The sequence below is a fragment of the Nymphaea colorata genome, chromosome 8 (assembly GCF_008831285.2).
Source record: "Nymphaea colorata isolate Beijing-Zhang1983 chromosome 8, ASM883128v2, whole genome shotgun sequence".
NCBI lineage: Eukaryota > Viridiplantae > Streptophyta > Magnoliopsida > Nymphaeales > Nymphaeaceae > Nymphaea > Nymphaea colorata.
In genome coordinates, this window is record NC_045145.1 from 14,862,728 (window position 1) to 14,881,854 (window position 19,127).

General features: G+C 40.2%; 2 protein-coding genes across 2 annotated transcripts; one reads left to right on the forward strand and one right to left on the reverse strand.

Moving 5' to 3' along the window:
• The first annotated feature begins 1,515 nt into the window (after positions 1-1,515).
• LOC116258413 (protein SENSITIVE TO PROTON RHIZOTOXICITY 1-like) lies at positions 1,516-3,249 on the forward strand. Its single transcript, XM_031635550.2, has 2 exons — positions 1,516-1,688; positions 1,761-3,249. Exon 2 carries the CDS (start codon positions 2,021-2,023, stop codon positions 3,113-3,115), a length of 1,095 nt encoding a protein of 364 aa, XP_031491410.1. The 5' UTR covers positions 1,516-1,688; positions 1,761-2,020; the 3' UTR covers positions 3,116-3,249.
• A 4,053-nt stretch (positions 3,250-7,302) lies between these two features.
• LOC116258861 (LRR receptor kinase SERK2) lies at positions 7,303-13,474 on the reverse strand. The gene is made up of 12 exons (XM_031636284.2): positions 13,256-13,474; positions 11,885-12,018; positions 11,528-11,660; positions 11,343-11,414; positions 10,601-10,744; positions 10,430-10,501; positions 10,173-10,238; positions 9,983-10,053; positions 9,720-9,863; positions 8,820-9,161; positions 7,913-8,307; positions 7,303-7,817 (listed from the first exon to the last, which is right to left on the reverse strand). Exons 2-12 carry the CDS (start codon positions 11,949-11,951, stop codon positions 7,503-7,505), a joined length of 1,821 nt encoding a protein of 606 aa, XP_031492144.1. The 5' UTR covers positions 11,952-12,018; positions 13,256-13,474; the 3' UTR covers positions 7,303-7,502.
• Positions 13,475-19,127: the final 5,653 nt, after the last annotated feature.

Sequence of the window (19,127 nt, forward strand, 5' to 3'; positions counted from 1 at the left end):
CTTGGTACTCGTACCATTATGCCTCTAATGCTAACTAATGTTCATTGTGAAATCTCTTGTTCAAACTGGTGTTGATCACGTTGCATTAAATTTGAATTTGCCTGAGTTTGTTCGAGAGCTGGATTTTCTTTTTTGCCAAGAGTTATATTGTGGAGATGATGGGTGCAAGTTGACAAGAACAGACGGATTAGGAGTTGTTTGACTTGTTTTGGCATAGATAGGTTTGGTTTTGAGACGCTTGGTTTGTTCAAAGAACAGCTCCTCGTCTGCACACACGTGCGTAACTGCACTTGTACCGGAGAGAGGAGTGGAAGATTGCTAAACTAAACTTAGGTTGGAGAAAAAAAAATCATATTATATTAAGCACATGTTTACACAATCCTGCGTTGGTTAAAATGTATGCAAACAGGAGTGTGTGCCATTGTGTGATATCATGATCTGGATGCATGTTTCAGAAAATTTGGTAGAGGAATATTGTATATCTTCCTTTGGCATGTGCGTGCATGTGGAATAATATTTTTCATAGAAAAGCAATTTCCCCTAATGATGCAAACGGGATCTCACGACGTAAAATCTTAAAAATTGGATGCTCAAGCACTAGCTTATATTGCTACAGTACAATTTGTAACCCTAAAAAAATTTCATCTCATCGACATTCTAATCATCATATCTGCATGTCAACGAAAGTGAATCAGAAGGCAATTTTATGTTTTTGAGCTTGGAAATCGCATTCATATATTCATTTGTGCAAAAGGGAAACTATACATGTGAAATTCAACTGATTATTTTGTGAGAAAAGAAAAAGAAAAACTAACAATGTTACAAATACAAATTCCTGTATGTGCAGTGACTACATACATACAAAGGTATTTGTTCCTGTATTTTTATGCGTATGCGATGAGTAAGGAACTGACGTTTTCAGACCAACCGTCCAACTAGAAAAACCAATCCCACTTGCATGGCGACTTGGTTACGTGAAAGGGAAGATGCCTCAATAACATCAAATTTCAATTATCGTCCAACTGCCCAAATAGGCCACTGTCCAATTTCAAGTCCTAATTTTTTTTTAACGATAGTCAAACTACTTTTCTAGGATTGCGTACTCTCTTTTGGATCATTCCATTCCCCTGGTTCTGTAGTTGCCGGAATATTCAGTTTCTGGCTTCCGATCTGCTTCCCACTTCACACTCTTTATCTTTATTTATGTTAAATGAAATGTTCTTTAAAATGTTTATTTTCTCTCTTCCGCTTCACGTGGTGCTTGCTAACCATGTCGATTGACTCGATAGTCGGTGCTGTTCGAATGTTAACCCTCATCTTCTTGATTGGAGAAATGTGAAGGGAGAGATCTGAACAGTAATCCAGTTTGTTCTCCAATCCAATCGAATCCCCACTCGAGTCTGAGATCCGACTAGAATACGTCTCCACATCTACATTACGAAATAAATCCGAACAAATTGGTCCGAATAGTTACATCACTGCCCTTTCTTCTCAAGTTTTCATCTCCCAAACGACTTGTCTCTTCCCCTGCATTCTTACTGTTTTTGGCGGCACGCTTCGTCCACCAGGTGCCACCGTCGATGTCATCCCTCTCGTAAGCGCGGGCCATCTCCGATTCCGGGAGGTCAACCTCCTTCTGGCGATGGGTTTCAAACGATCTGGGCCGTTGGAGCTCCCGGAGATGTACGGTGGGTCCTCCTAATGGCAACCATTATTTTATTTAAGTTGGTCAACATTAATAATTTATTCACGACGCGCAGGCAATGAATCAGTTCATGAATAAAATTTTAATAATTTTGTTTGTGAAACACTGTGTGCTGGGTTGTCGATGAAGGAAGCTGCAACGAAGCGACGGCGTTGCAGAGGCTGAAGAGGAAGAGGAAGAGGAAGAGGAAGAGGAAGAGGAAGAGGAGGGTGGTAGGGAACTGATACGTGCCTACCGGCGTTGGAGCAGCCTCGTGACGGCCCTCGGCGGTGCGATCCTACCAGGAACAAAGGGCTTTGACTGTCGGACGACGCTATGGATTTCTCGTCCGTTACGTACTCCGGCGGCTGGAAGCCTGCCTCGGCGGCGGCGGCGGCGTCTCACTATGGAGATCGGCCCACTGCCACCGGCACCGATAACCTCGGGCCTCTGCTGCAGAACCTCTCGATCATCCAAGGAAAGTTGGAGACCGTCCATCGGATCCTGTTGGACCCGATAAACTCGGGGCAGACGATGGCGATGTCGAAGGAAATCGACTCTGCGATCTGCGGTATCATCTCTAGCGGCTCCGCGCTACTCCAGTTTTGCGGTCAAGGGCTTGGCCAAGCTCCGGGACTTCAGCCGGGTGTGGAAAACCCTGCCGTGTCTGCCCCACCGCCGCCGGCGATGCAGATTGGCGGTCGGACTGGCGGAGCGGGTGGGAAATACGATATCGTGGAGATCGACGCGGTGGAGCTCCTGACGGAGCACGTCCACTTCTGCGAGATATGCGGGAAGGGGTTCAAGAGGGACGCGAACCTCCGGATGCACATGCGCGCCCACGGCGACCGGTACAAGTCGCAAGAAGCGCTCGCGAAGCCTGGCCGGACGGCGGATCCGGCGGTAGAGTTGCTCGAGAAAGTTCGGTTCTCGTGTCCCTTCGTCGGTTGCAACCGGAACCAGCGCCACCCGAGGTTCCGGCCTCTCAAGTCGGCCATCTGCGTCAAGAACCACTTCAAGCGCAGCCACTGCCCCAGGAAGTACTCGTGCAACAAATGCAACCGGAAAACGTTCTCTGTTCTCGCCGATCTCAAGAGCCACCTCAAGCATTGCGGACGGACGCGGTGGGCGTGCTCTTGCGGAACGACTTTCTCCAGGAAGGACAAGCTCTTCGGTCACATGGCCCTCTTCGAGGGCCACATGCCGGCGGTGAACCAGCTGCCGGAGGAGACCAAGAAGGAGGAGCAGCGACCGGAGGCGGAGGCATCCGGGACAATCAGAGGGACGGTGGAGAAGGAGTTGCAGGCGATTGACGAGAGGTACTTCGATAGTTTGGGGGATGATTTCTTCGGGTCAGAGTTTGAGATGGAGATGGGGTTAGGCTATTCCGATGTAGTACCCGCCGACGATGCTTTCAGGGAACAGTTATAGAGATGGCGGTACAGGAACTCTACATTTTTGTATCTTCGTTTTCAGTTTCTCAAGAGTAGGATGCATGTTTATTTTTAGGCTTATCAGCGCTGAACCTTGCACTTCCTTCGCACCAAAATTTTCCTCCTCTTTTCCGTTCTTCTTGTTGCTTTTGCTTGTCAGTTTGAAGTAATAGCTCCATGGATGTCAATGGGGACGGCCTCCAGCAAATTGAAGTAATAACTCCGTCGATCGTTTTCTTCTGGGTTCAGAATGGAAATTCAATCAATCATTGTAATGGACAAATATTGGCCGATCAATTGGATGGATCCTACAAATTCATGAGCCGACAGCTTTTTCTGTTTCATAAGATTCACAAAAGGGCCAGACCTTGTGTCGAGCACCCGCGCATGACGCCAAAGTGACTCTCCTCCAGCTCCTGGTGGCCGTAGCTTGTCCAATTAAGTCCACAAATCGTTAATAACTTAATTGACTAGTCTGCTACCTTGTAAGGTAAAACATTTGAGCATTGAATTTTTGGTGCGGATTCAGAGCGACAGAGAGATCACCGCACTACCACCAGCTTCCCCTTCGTCACCAAAGACTTTCTCTCTGAGTTGTCACTGTACCTGATGAATAACCCTGGTAGAGGAGATTAGCAACCATGGTGGAAGGATTCAAGTGGAGACAACAATTGATGGCAACCTGATCCCAATTCCACGATGGTAGGATTGCAACTTTGGCTGCACCATTCTCAATCCGCGGACGATTCTCCAACGCATTTAACTGATTTAAAGCTGAATATCTGATCCGTTTGTGCTCCTGCTGGTAAAAGAAATTGTTCAAATTTAATCAGCTCAAGGTATTTCGTTTGAGTTCTTCTCATCGTTTAGCTAGAAACGAAGAACTGAATTGGCCGCCTGTACTGGCTCGTGAGCATCTAACGGCACCCTGCCGTCTATCAGAGCTGATATAAAGTCATAATTGTTTTTTTTTCCTCTCTCTCACTCTCGCTTTTTTTGAAGGTAGCGTATGTCACCTAAAATTTGACTTGAAAAAAAGCCTTTTGATAAGATGACATACGAAGCATTGCATTTGATCTAATTGGGTTGATTCCAGACGTCTAATGCTTAGGCCCCCAAAAAAGTTGGTAATTTTTTTTTGTCCAGCACGAGCATGTACATTATACTTTAAATCGAATTGGTTTGGTAAAAAGTTTTTCTTTTTTTTTTTAAAAAAAAAATCAAGACTTCAAATAATATGAGCTATCATACGTCAAAAACAACTGACTCACTGGAGACATGATTCTTAATATGAACAGAACATTGTACAAAACGTATCAGTATATATATATATATATATATATATATACCACTTTGGAAATTATGATTATAAGATTGCCATCTCACACACATCAAATCATTCATTCGGAATCCAACGTAAATATTTTATGCATGCAAACAACTTGCATTTGTTCATAGGGATGTTACTTAAATATACTTTTAACCATATCTATTTTTGAATATTCATATATTTGAATTCGAATACAAATGAAAAAAAGTCATATCCAAATTTACATCCAGATTCTAAACCAAATTTGACCAATTCTCAAAATGTATTAGTATTGGATGTATGGTATTTATTTAAATCAAAATCCAATTTGAATCTGAATCCGATTGAATATTTATGTATATCTAAATCTAAATCCAAATTTGATCAGATGTTTTTTTTTTAAATCCAAATTTCATAATAAAATATTAAATTTTCTCCATATCCGATTTTTTCACAGATATCTTATTTAAATAATATATATTAACACATAAAAAGACTATGATCTGCACTTCTTTCCCAGACTGATTTATTTGAAATTTTCCTTCAGTATTGTTGTAAAAGAGCCCTCAATGATCAGTTGCTTGGAATTAATTAAATCAGTGGGAAATCAACTTGTTTCACACGTCATAGGCCGATACAATACAGGGATGCTAGGTATCATAGACCGATTAAATTTCTTACTATTTCATAAATATTTTAATTATATATATATCAGAAAGAGCGGGTATATTCCATTCAATTTTTTGTTTAACGCCACAAAATTATTCTCAACATGTCCTTTTTCTGTGTGTATAATACATTATATAATAACTTCAATATCGGCCTCAGTATTGTCGGATTCGGGAGTGTTTTATCATTTAAGTGGACTAAAAACATCAATAGTAGCTGCGACATTTTAGAAAACGTATGGCTCTCTCTCTCTCTCTCTCTTGCTGAACTTGCTGACTCTCTCTCTCTCTCGGTTGAGGTCTTGCGTTGCATGGCCCAACTTGCTAAGCATTGCCGGAGAGAGATCACTTGCTGTAACCTTCTTCTGGAGTCGAGCCTCCATTACCAACGTTATCATCTTGGCAGCCATGTAGAAATCTATCTCCGAATGTAGTTAGCAACAGCTCTTTCCCATTGCTTCATAATCTCTTTCATCCCTTCCTCATCTTCCACCCTCGAACACTTTATTCTCAGGCCTTCCCCGTTGAGATCCATCTCAAGGCCATCTTGCAAAAGATGCGGCGGTGCCACTATGTGGCTGTCATCCTCCAAGAACTCGGCATCGTGCGTCTCCCAATCCAGGCCAGCCATGGCTAAAGCCTCTATTGACAATTGATGTGGAGAAAAAGCTCCTCCCCCAATCCTTTCTCTTCAAGGCGGGACAAATTTCTTTTGATCTCCACTTACCTTCATGTTGCTTGCTTCAAATCATCAATGGCTGTCGCTCTCTCGGGATATACATATATACATAAGAGTAAGACATTCAATTTGGCTGTTGTTTGTTTAACGGCTATTGAAGCTCCGTCAAAAGTAGAAGTCTAATCTGACCAGGAAGTAACCAGCTCTTGGTGAAGATGATGATGTAGGAGGCGAATCTTCTGATCCTCTGTCAGACTGTCCTCACGTTCTCTGTTTGCTGTGATAATTGTGTATTTTTTTATGAGGCAACCTTTAAATCCTACTCTTTAGAGGCTCAACGACCAATGTGTGCTCATAATTTGAGAAAGTATCTCTGTTTTTTTAACAGATTCGAACTTACGAGAGTAGTGAACGGAGGAAATATTTTTCCCACATTGTAGCCGGCGTGAGATGCGTTCAAGAGTCTCATTTATTGACCAGTAATCTCTATAGTGGGCACCGCGTTTGTTGAACAGCGACCACCAACACAACTTGGAGACTTCTCAAGGTCCAAAATTTTGCTTTTAGAGAATATGAGACTTCTTGTTGTGGACGCTTTTGAGAGAGGCGAAACTGGCAACAACAATCTCATGTTAAAGTTAGGCCACTTTGATAAAAGTTATTCTAGTTTGTTTCCTGGTTGGAAAGATAAATCTCCTAACCACGCATCGTCCTTCTTATATGCTATTTCCTTTTTGTTCGTATTTTTAACTTCAGTTCAGAGTTATTCGTGTTACAACATAATCTTGTTCAATCAGGGAATTCAAATATATGGTGCCATTTTTGGCATTAAAGTTGAAGCGTGGACAACTAAATGAAATAATATTTAACAACAAATAAATAGTAATAATAATAATAATAATAATAACAATAATGATGGTAGGATCCGTGAGGACGCAGATTCCGTTAAGCACAGGCGACTTTCGGATGACTAGAAGCCTCATGTTCAGTAAACTTTGGATTAGTCCGCACGTTGAGCATGCTCATAGAAGAACCCACCAGGAGAAAGCAAGGGCGTGCAGCCTTTGTTGTCACGTCAATGATTCAACTCTAGCCAGTGGTGGAGATACATAGGAGGTGGTGCTGGTGCGGGCCACTGCAACCCATGAAAAATTTCGTTGGAATTGTTTTTAGTCACACTGTGGATGCCCGCACTAGTCGTGTACAATGGTGCAAAAAATTTTGAACCTCTTCAATGTATTTGTTTGTCTCTACACTGAGAAAAACCATTACTTGAAAAAAAGGTTATATAACAAAAAGGGAAGCTCATTTTTTGTTTTCTAATGGTGGCGTAGAACTCTTGCAAAAACAATACTTTAACAAGTAGTGTCACCTTGTGCTAGGGCGATATGAGCAATTTGGTAATTCTTGGCATTCTAATGATTTTTTAGAACCTAAGTCTTGAATACCATCGTGACATTAGATGATGAAGATCCAATTCAGGAAAGGAACTAAAGAGGGTTCGACGTTATGACGTCGAACCCGTGAAAGAAACGAAAGACCCTTGATATAATTAATAGAAACAGTCATATGGTACACTTAGCTTCTCTCGACGTGCAGGTCCAAGCGACTGGACATAGGAAACAATTGATCTCATAGGAACACCAGATACGCGTCCTTTTTTGTCCTGCACGCAGTAGGCTATAACCAAAAATTGAACTGGACTTGGAACAAGCTTCAGTCCATCAGGTTACCTTGCACCAGACAATTCAATTGCGTCTTGGTTATATACTGAATCTTCACCCCAATCAAATCTTCGCTGTATTCTCTCGTACTCCTGTCTGCGCGTATGCTCGACCTGCTGCCATTCCACCCACCTTTCTGCCAAGCCTTCACCTTCCAACATGCGAACAACTTCTGCCATCTTTGGGCGATCTTCTGGTGATGCTTGTGTACAAAGCAGTGCGACCTGTATCATCATTTCCACTTCTTGGCCATCATAATTCTGCTTCAAGTTCGGATCGACGATGGCATCCAATCTTTTTTCTCTTTCCAGCTTCTTCACCTTTTCAACAAGAATGTCAACGAGTTAGCAATGACAATTGACAAGGGCATTCTGCATAATTTTATGTGCTTGGGAGGATCATTCAAGGGACTTACATGGTCAAGCAATAACACATCATCTTCTTCTTCCAGGCGGGAAAAATCTATTGCACGTTGTCCTGTAACAAGCTCTAGGAGCATAATGCCATATCCGAAAACATCAGTTCTTTCAGATGATTTCCCCGTGGAAAGATACTCAGGAGCTATGTGCCCCATGGTTCCACGAACTTGAGTTGTTACATCGGTCTTTCTGACATCAACCAACTTTGCGAGGCCAAAGTCCCCAACAACAGCTTCAAATTCTTCATCTAATAGAACATTAGCAGCTTTGACATCACGATGGATTATCTTAGGATTGCAGTGCTCATGAAGATATTCCAATCCTCGAGATGTGCCTAAGGCAATTCGTTTTCGAGTTGGCCAATCCAAAACCTTCTCCCCAGGCTTAATCTCTGGCATCAACAAGAATGAAAATAAGAATGCTCAGACAAAAAGCATGAGCAAGAACTTCAAACATATTGTGTATTTATCAATTCAGAAAGGTGCAGAGCATATCAAAATGCTAATATCGCCTGAGATCTAATTCAACCAGTGCAGATTACCAAGAAACTTATTAGTTAACTGGATCAAGGTGTTGTCCCAGTCAGAAATCAAGTTCTCACTTCTCAATGCTGCCAAAATGTATTAGCAGAAAAGATAAATGTCGGAAGGCAAACTTCTGAGGACTAATGATTTCCTAGTGACTGAAGCCAAATCACTAAATTTTCAGTGCCATGAAAATTGTCTGTTTCAGCAAAATGGTCAAGGAACCTAAAAAAAGCTAAGCAAGCAAATGTGCAAATACAAAGGCTTGGAGAATTTAAAGTAGAGACTAGAGAAACAACAACTGCCTCGAACAAGTTTCAGGTAAAACTTAACAAAATTTTAAAAACCCTATTATTTGAACAGTTTCAAGGTTCAATACCTCGTAAGCGAGATGCAACACTAAGGTTTTGCATGAAAGGATAGACCAGAAGACGTTCTGAAGGAGTTGTACAGAATCCAATTAATCTCAAAAGGTTACGGTGGACTGCTACACTGATCAACTCAACCTCTCGTAAGAATGCAGCCTCTCCACCCGCACTTTGATGATCTGTCAGGCGCTTGACAGCTATCTTCGTATTATCACCAAGAACACCCTTATAAACCTTACCAAATCCTCCCTGCCCAAGCACATTCCTCTCATTGAAGTTGTCAGTGGCTATCTGCAGTTCGCGCCAAGCAAACCTCTTCAGCTGACCAAATGCGATCCTGCGATCATCCTCACCTGAACTAGCAAACAATTAATGGTTGAAACCACACATAAGGACCAACCAAGTACAACAAAGTATCATCCTTTACCGTATCCTGCAAAGGAGAGTAAGGACCCTCCAACCAAGCACCTAATGCCTAATGGAATTACTGCAGGGATCTAGTGCATTTTTCACAAATGGCATGCATTCTGAGGGCAGGAAATGTTGAAAATAGCCACTCATAGAAATTAAAATTGACCTAGAAAGCCATGACAACAAATGTGATTAAGAAATATTTAAACTCTTCATGAGGATGTGTTGCACTGTGATACCAAAAACTATCTTAAGAGGCAAAGACTCAGCCTTACAACAACTTCCCATTCTCAACAGTTGAAGTAGGACTATAAGCGTAGAAGTGCATGCATGTACAAAACCGAATCGACTACACATGTGGTAATCACCAAGGTATTAAATTTGAACAAGAAATAAAGTACTTCAGACTCCTGAAGCTCTAAAGTATAAGTTAAAAGGGAAAAGGGACTCGACATCCATGAATATACACAGCATACAAGAAATATGTAAGATATGCAGACCTGAGACGTCAACAAATACTTCAGGTTTATAGCCTTTGCGCCGACCTTTCCACCAAACAAAAAACACACCTCCCAAGACAACACATCCCAAGACACCTCCAATACTACCAAATGCAACTCCAGCTTTCGATTTCTTTGTGTTTCCTACCAAGGAAAAGATACAGTTCCTCATAAGAAGAAAAATATCAACAATTTTACATAAATATTTAACCATCCAAAGAAGCTTCTTCAAATCCAGCAGCTAAGTAAGTGATTGTAGTTACCATAATCTTGTGGAGCGGATTCACAACGGTTTGGATGACCCAAACCACAGTTTAATTTGTTTCCTGTAAAACTGACAAAAGAAGAAATAGATTTTAGGCAAATAAAAGCATAAATTCATAAAACTCAGGCATCCAAATGGCAAATGCAAGATTCAAGATGAGGATAACCAAGAATAAAAAGGAGACATACTTGTATTTAGGAACTTGAAATAATCGCTTCGGTATGACACCAGTCAGATTATTGAAAGCAAGCTGACTGCAAAGAGAATTACACTAAACAACTGAGCATACTTCCTGATGAAGACAGTTACCAAAAAATGATTATTAAAACTGTACATATTTTTAGAAAGAAAATTGTAGTTTATTAAATTCAGCTGCACAGCTGCCCACGATTTCAATCATCAACTGTATTTATTTAGGTCAAGTATGAACACTACAACTACTTACATTTCAACTAAAGTTGGAATATTTGAAAGAGAATCAGGAATGCTTCCTCCAAGGTTGTTTTCACTCAAAATCCTGCCATCACAATTAAGAAGACGACATGGAAAACCATTTAGATATATCAAACATGGGCTTCGCAAGAATTCATATGTGGGACATGAGCATGTAACATACAAGTACTGAAGCTTTGTCAGATTCCCAAGAGACGTTGGTATTTCGCCAGTCAATCGGTTTTTTGACAAATCTAAACTTGTCAAATCCACTAAATTCCCGAATTCATTTGGTATGCCACCAGAGATATGGTTATCTAGTACTGAACTGCATGATGGGCCAGGATAAAGATGCTATTAAGTATTAAGTGAAAAAAAAAAACCAAGTAGCCAATTATAGGTGCAGGCATCAAGCTGAAACAACACAAAACAGCCAAAGCATATGCATGCAGGACCTTTCAGTACATTGATTTGAATGAATGATGAATAATTATAGTGAAAACAGGAGCTAGATAGCTATGCAATAGCATATCAAGGTTCCTCAGCTTGGAACTTAAGATGAATCACATTATCGTCATCAATGACCAAGACTATACTAAACAGCCCCATTTTACAATTGCAAAAAGATCATACTTAAGTAAATAAATTATCAGAAACTAACCAATGCCAAATTTTGGCTCACTCTGATCTTTACATGTTAGTAACTATCAGCGAGCCTTTTGCTTGCACTCATACAGATAGTATTTGTAACATACACAAGTATCATTTATGTTTCAATATTTCATTGTTCAGCAGATATACAAAATACCAAAGAACAGGATTACTGGTAACAATATCAACCACATGAATGACATAAAGACATCTCAGGATTTCTAGTTCATGAAGAGTGAAGAGAGATTGAAGATTAAGAAATGAAGTAAACTTACAAAACAGAAAGGGACCGCAAAGCTCCAACTGCAGGTATCAACGTTCCTGATAATCCCATAGAGTTCAAAACTCTGTACACAAATTAAACAGAAGGGGAAAATTTAAGTATGATTATAGTTATAGAATCCTATCAACATCATTTTTGAAATGGAAATGAAAGTTGTTACTAGTAGAAGAAAATTACACTTGAGTTACATTATTCTTCGTGTCACAAGAAACAAGAGACCAAGTACATGGGGTAACCAGATATTGATTCCAATCACGAAGCTGAGTGGAAGAGGCATTTAGAGACTTCTTCAATTGAATCAGTGAATCCCCTGTCACAACAAGAAACCAGTAGCAACTTCAGGCAAGCAGCCATGGCCTTCAAATGGATGAATAAGATAATGACACTTGTATGTCACAAAATGAGTCAAAGAAGGAATATCAGGATAGAAAACAGGAATAAGGTTCTTGAACCATAAGACCCACAGTGCTTTCCACTCGGACAAATAAAGCCTGATATAAGAAAAAGCATGTCGTAGCATTCAGAAGCACATACCTTCATAATTGGACCTCACCTGCAGCAGCAAGAATGACAAAGTGAAGAACACATAAACCCACCACATTTCTTAAAAGAGTATGCAGCAGGAGAAAGAACTTGCAATAGGATTCACATTTGATTCTATATCATTTCTGCAAATAGAAGTCACGTGATTAGAAGGATAATAATAAAGCGGCAAGCAAACAATCTACAGAAGCAGGTAATATCCTACTTAAAGCAACTGAAACCACTCATTACACGGCACCACGGACACCAGTTCCTTTCATCAGTGACAGAGCATAATATAAGAGGAAAAGAAAAAGAAATACGAAAAAACCAGTTTCTCTAGGTTAAAACCTGACCACCGACACCACCAACAGAAAGACGTAGCAGACAGAAGAGGCTCTGATAGCACAAAGAAACCATAGTAACGTTCAGAAGCTCAATTATGCATTTGCTACCAAACAATACCATGATCAGTGCTCTCGCTTTTCAGTTCAGAATGTTCACGGGAATGGGGTAAACAAGATCTAGATAGCTGGTACCGAGAATTATAGCCTCAGCATCAACCCTTTTCGCCATAATTTCTACTCCCTCTTGTCGCTTACCACTTTTTAAGGCAATTTCAGATATTAGTTCAAGGACCCGGATTACGAATCCCTCACAGTATCAGCCCACGCTTATCTTTCATACTTGTGAATACAGATACATTAAGTTCATGTGGTCGAAACAAACAAAATTTGGGGATCAGTTTTCATTAGCGGACATAATGGAAGGAATTTATGACCATTTACTCGAAATATTCAACAATTTCTGAAAGGGTAATTAATGGCAAGCTAGTCTTCTAAGGAAGGACACATTCACTAAAGAGAGCGACAGAAAAGCACTCACTCTTCTAAGGGAAAAAAAAGAAAAGGACTGGAGAGGGAGAGGGAGGGAAACCATGAATATTTCACCTAATCAAAAGAATGGAAAAGCAGAGCAAATATCTGCTGTGGTTCATCCAAAGGACTACCACCTCATATAGTTAGTAACACTAACAGAAACAGAAAATCAAGAACAGAAATTTACCCTTAAGGCACCCTCCCTCCCTCCAGACACACACACACACACACGCGATGTAAAACTATCAACTCATCACTGCAACGTGAACAAGCTACATACAAAATTCTAGCAAGAAAACCAAAATCAGCCCACACAGTTGCAATCATAATACTAACAATCCAAAGACAGACCGAACCCAGCTGACCAGGGGAGGAAAAAAGAGTCAAAAGAAGGAAGGGGCAAAAGCAGAAAGTCCGCAAAGCAATTACCACGAGCGATGAAGAAGAAGAAGTCAAAATAAAAGGAAAAACAAAAAAACGAAACACAAGCAGAACACACACTCACTTGCAAACCGTGAGATCGACAAAAGGAGAGAGAGAAACGAAAGAAGCAACAAAGATTTGCACGGGACGGTGGGAAATCCAAGAGCAGCAGCGAAGACAGATCAACTCTCTCTCTCCCCATCGCGCTCTCGGTGCTTCATGTTGGGTTCTTCGGGGGAAGAGGAGGCGGAGGAGGGAGAGGTTCCCGGGAAGAGGAAAGTCGGGAGCCGCTGGCGTCTCTCCCGATAAATAAATTTCTCGAAAAAGGTTAAACAGGGAAAGGAATGGTACGGTGTGCCAGTGAAGCGAGTGAAGGATGGGCCCACCTATCCTTTTGGCTGACTGACTCCCACCTTTCGAACATCTGCCTCGTGACAAAACGTTAACCCAAAGAACAAGTTCTTTGTTCTGGGTAAACAACTGAGGGTCTTCTTGGTAGAAAGTCTTCATAGTGATACGTGGATCTCCATTATCATGGGGCTTGTCCGAGCATAACTACTTTGTGTTACAGCAGGTATTGGGGTGGTGCCGCAAAGCGACACAGCGTCTTCACCGTTTTTCCCCGACTAAAATTTTTTCGCCACTCCTCTCTTCGCTGCGACGGGGGGTGAAATTTAGCCACTGTGTTTCATAAATGTCCGGATTTGCTTATCCGGAAATTTATGAAGCACACTATGATAACCTTTTTTTTTTTTTTACCTGTTATATAATTTAAATATTAAGGAATTGCCAGAAAAAATGTAAAAGGTGTTTCATGTTTGAGTTGGCTAACTTTTAGACATCATAATTTTTTGATGTAAGTTAATGGATGAACGGTTTCGGCGCTTGTATTATTGTATATTAAAATTTTATATTTTATGTGAGTAGGGGTTTTCTTTCACTGAATAGGTGCAGGTTAAACTGAAATGCCCCCATCACTTTGTTTTCTTTGGACTGACTGTCAAGATATCCATCTACCAGTGACAATACATCTTCTCTATTAGCGTATCTTTTAAATTCAATTATTGAGATGTTAGGGTGGAAAGGTCAAATGAACATAAACCCTTTATTCTTTTGATTCTTTGTGTTTGTCATAGCATCTCCCTCTCGGTCCTTCCTTCTTTCTTCCTCTACCAAATGATGGCATGCACTATGCCCTCTTTCGGGTGCTTCAGTATTAATCTAATCTTGAGATTAAGCACGTCATTAAGCGCTATTACTCCTCCTCCTCTCTCTCTTCCAGTGAAAACGAATCAAGACATAAATCTGGATTTCAGTGAAAAGAAAACCCGGTGCTTTCTTGCCCGATCCAAGATGTGTTCAGCCTGGTCAAAATTTTGAATTTGATTCTTCTGGTCTCAATTTGTGGGGCCCACCCGGGTCAAGTCTTCGGGTGAACATCTGTCCCGCTATCTGATCCAAAGCAGCGCGCAATAAAGTTAGGCATCTCTTAACTTAACTGTGCGTCTGACCATAACTGTGACATCGATATTTCGAGTCTTTGGTTTCAGTCAAGTTTGCATTCCAATCCAAAGATGAGCAATTGAATATTATATGGCTTAAAACTTCAAAAACTTACACACACACACATATATACATAAAAGAAAAGTCCAATTGGGAATTGTAAGTGGGCTCAGAATCTGTCAAATGACTGTTAAAACAACGGTGAGATGTATATTTTGCTAAGAATATTATGTAGTGGAATGATTTAAAGAAGGAGAATCCGCGTGACATTACTTAAGATTAGGTAATCAAATCTAAATCGGATTATTCCATGAACAAAGTAAAGATACGATGTAGCTTTTACATATATCCCAATCTTGGACATCAACTAACTAGATGTCATAGAAAGTGGATCCAATCGGCTAAACCGGTCCATATTTATCATTAGTTCAATTCAATACGGCAAAAACTTGGACACCAACGTGGATCCCGACATACCTTGACCCGATCCGTGGTGGTCAGGGTCTTGTGTCCTTCGGTCCCGGAAGCCATGTTCAATAATGGACCACGCCCTTTGCCACGGCAACCCATCATTTCAAACAGCAATTTTGTCAGCTATGGTTTTTCCACCGAAATGCTCATGAAACTCCAAAACCCATGTTTTGAGTTGAGTGGCTCCAAAAAATGGTCATTTTTAAGATCAGTGAGGTGCATGAATGACGCCTCAATATGTCCTTTTCCAACAATAATGCAAACAGATGCAAATTGTATTGTAGGGATTATTCATTCATACATACTTCCAAAATTTTGCTTCTTTTCAGTGCAGTAAAAATTAAATTTCACCGCAGTTGGCTTCTTCTTGTACATTCAAATGAACTCAATTTAAACCGCTAAGGATCGACACATAATCTTAGACGCACTTATTCAGATATTAAACGAAAACTATAGATATTTCAAGATGGAAAAGTATAGAAAAAATCAGGGAAGATGAAAGAGAAGTGTGTAAGTGACTTGGAAACATCCTCATGTTCATGAATTGAAGTGTATGACATTGATGGTGTTGTCGTGGAGTCGACATGTAGGGCCAACATCCCATCGACAAGCCCCACATTGGCTCATTTATCAAGATCTCAGATCTAACATCTTTCAAACAACTACTCGTGAGTTGTATTTTTCTGTATATTGAAAGTGGGGATATTGAAGTTGATCATGCAAGGGGCCATTCAAGCATGCCGAAGAAAACAGGTGAGGTCACAAACCGGAACCTGTGCTTCATTCCCTCGTTTTCTTTTTTTGAACTACAGAAGAACTTTGCGCACATATTCTACGTGTGTCCAAACTCTGAAGCAGGTAAAAAGTGAGAAGAAAAAAGAGAAAGAAGTTGAGAAAAAGGGTACTCAAGAAAGTTGTACCAGAGTCTGAAACTGAGGGTAATGCATTCACTAGGTGGGTGGCCTTTATGAGCACTAATGGGGAGCACAGAATGGTTGAATATTTCCTTTGCTTTGACTGTTGAGTGTACAAATCCTGCACTGTGCTCATAATGTTTGACTGCTTGCTTCCTTGAATGTCTAGAAAGAATTAACCTCATTCACTCAAGAGGGTTGTTTGGATACACAATGTCCGTAATCCAATGCTACATAGTAAGCTTGGGCATCAGCTTGGTCTGGCCGATAAGGAGTCGGGCTCTAGCCGGCCAACACCCAAAACCCAAAACCCAGGCCTGGGACTGGTTCGATACCTACAACCCGAGCCCGACTCTGATCCGATTAAATTAAAAAACATAATTTTAATATAAAATAATATATAAATCATAATGAATTAACATCATTGACACAAGAGGGTGGCTTGGATACACAATCAACTTAATTCAAGGCTACATAGGATCGATTATATTTGAATGTGGGCATCTGCCGAACCCAACCCAGCCAGTAATATAAACAAAGGGTGGTTTGGTGCTTTCTGTTGTACCGGATCCAATTTGGGCTAACTCATTTCATTGACCGGGTCCGAATCTGTTTGCAACCCCTAAAAGTGCCTTACGGTCATGGTGGTAGACTTTTATTCATACAAATCAAATCATTGTCACAAATATCGTTGATGGATTCTAAATGACGAGATTTTTCTTAGGCATAATATCACAAAGATCAAAATCTTGGCAAATTTAAAAAAAATAAAATGCAAAAGAATCATTGTCAGATGGATTCTAAATGACGACGTTTTTCTTAAGTGTAACGCCACAAAGATGAAAATCTTGGCAATTTTTTTTAAAAATAAAGAAACCTAAAAGTAAAATGCAAAAAATGCGAAAATATAATGTAGTGACAAGAAATGTGGAAAATGGAAAAAAACGCAAAAAAAAAAAAGGAAAAAATGCAGCTTTTTTTTATTTTTTGTATGTTTTTAAACTTATTTTTTCATTGGCAATTTTTCGAAAGGACAGGTTTGACTAACTTTTGAATCACCTTTCGTGCGTGCTCTAACTATGGTGGCTATCAGATTTGGTGAGGGAATTACTTAACAAATATGAAAAGGAACTTTATAGAATTCAATTGCATGATGAGTAGAGTAAAATAAATGCTAAATGCTTCCACCATTGCCTATGAGCTAGCCAAATCATGACTATTTACTGTTTCTTAATGGATGGACTGTCTGTCTGGTTGGTGCAATCATCAACGCCGAGAAGAAGATTTTTTTTTTTTCTCCTAAAAAAGTTCAGGTCAATTATGCGGCTAAGTGCTCCTTTGTAACAATGACTTGAATATTTTTCCTTCCTGATAAAGGCGACAATTTTTGATTAGTGGATGTGGGCTTCAAATAAAGAATGGTTAAAGTTTAATATCAGTCCTCACAGATGAGATCATCCACTTGCATTGTGCCATTTATTTATTGTTCTTCCGTCGTATTTATTGAATTCAACCCATGGGCTGATCTGTAACACAATTATTAATCAGATCAGAAAATGAAGATAATGATTCTGGGCATAGCACTACCATTCTTCAAACAAGCTTTTCCATGACTTTTTCTCTCTTTTGATTTAACAAAAGTGTACTTGTTTCAAACACAAAACTGGATTAGTAGTTTGCTTTTGATTTTAGAAGGGATTCACAAATGACTGCCAAAACATGGTCTAAGGTTTTCTTGGTTTCAACATGATGGTTTTCTCTTACCAATAATATATTTAAGGAGTATTTCCCATTCGTTTTTTAAAAAAAATTCCTGTTCTCTACGCACTTTAGCTTCAAATCTAGAAGTCTATGATCATATCTGAGCATTAGGAAAGAAATCTAATGTTCTATTTGGATCGATGCTTCTTCTTTTCGCCTTTCGAAAGTATGCGTCTGAGAAGAGAAGCAAAAAAAGAATATGGAGTAGAGTTGAAGATGTGATTCCACTCAGATCGGGGTGGGTGGCTAATGGCCATAGGACTTGCAAATGGATCTGGGTCCACTTGATCATGCATGAACTTTGAAGCTGGCCCTGTTTGGCTCCCCAACAGAGCCTTCACACTCAGTTGGCTCAAATAGATTTAGCAAACTCTGAATACCCAACCAAGTGTGGAGGTTTAGAGTTAACGACGGGCTGTTTGAGAACCAAGCTGGCACAGATCAGATCCAAAAGAGGAAGTTATTCAAATCTGGCCCACATATTTGAGAAATAGTACACAGAATCTGCTGGTGCCCCTACATCTAGAACTAGAATGTTTGAGGCCACCCTTATATGGTAGGTAACAACATATTGTATGGAATTTGGAACAAAGAGAGTGCGGTGCTGCCTAATCCACTAGAGGGCTGCCTCTTTAATATACATGTTTTAGCAGGCAGCCTCATGTAGAGTCAAATCCTGACCCAACAATTGAAGACTGAGTAACCCAATGCCCACTCGTTTCTCCTTCCATTTTTCATTTGAATAAAGAGAACAATTAAGGAAAGAAATGTAGGATTTTCCTAACTCAAAAAAAATGCCAAAGGAAACTGAGAGACCGTTTCCTTTCTTGTGAAAAAACTTAAAAAGAAAGTTCGTATGACAATAAGAGAGGCCTTGTAGAGAGTTTATTTAACCCCTACTTTCCAGAAATTAATCATTCCTTTGCTGCCTTCATAAAGGAGAAGACTCAACGTGAGAGAGAGAGTGTGTGTGAGGGACGTCCTCATCTTTGCCCTCTTTCTAGCTTAGATAGAGATTGGTGGCTGTTGTGAAGAAACTGGAAGCGCAGCAAAAAGACTGCGGCGGCTGGAAGTTTAGCTCGGATTTGAAAGGTATGGGGATATTCAATTATGATTGTAGCATGAAGCGGTGTATTTTTTTTATTTTTGTATAGATACATATACGTGTAGATCTATGTATGCATATGCCTAAATATGATTCTATGAATCCATGCACGAGGCGATGGGAGTAGTATACAGTGTTCTTAGTTGTGTTATCTTTGATTTCCTAGAAATGAAAATATATACATGCATGTATGAGATTTA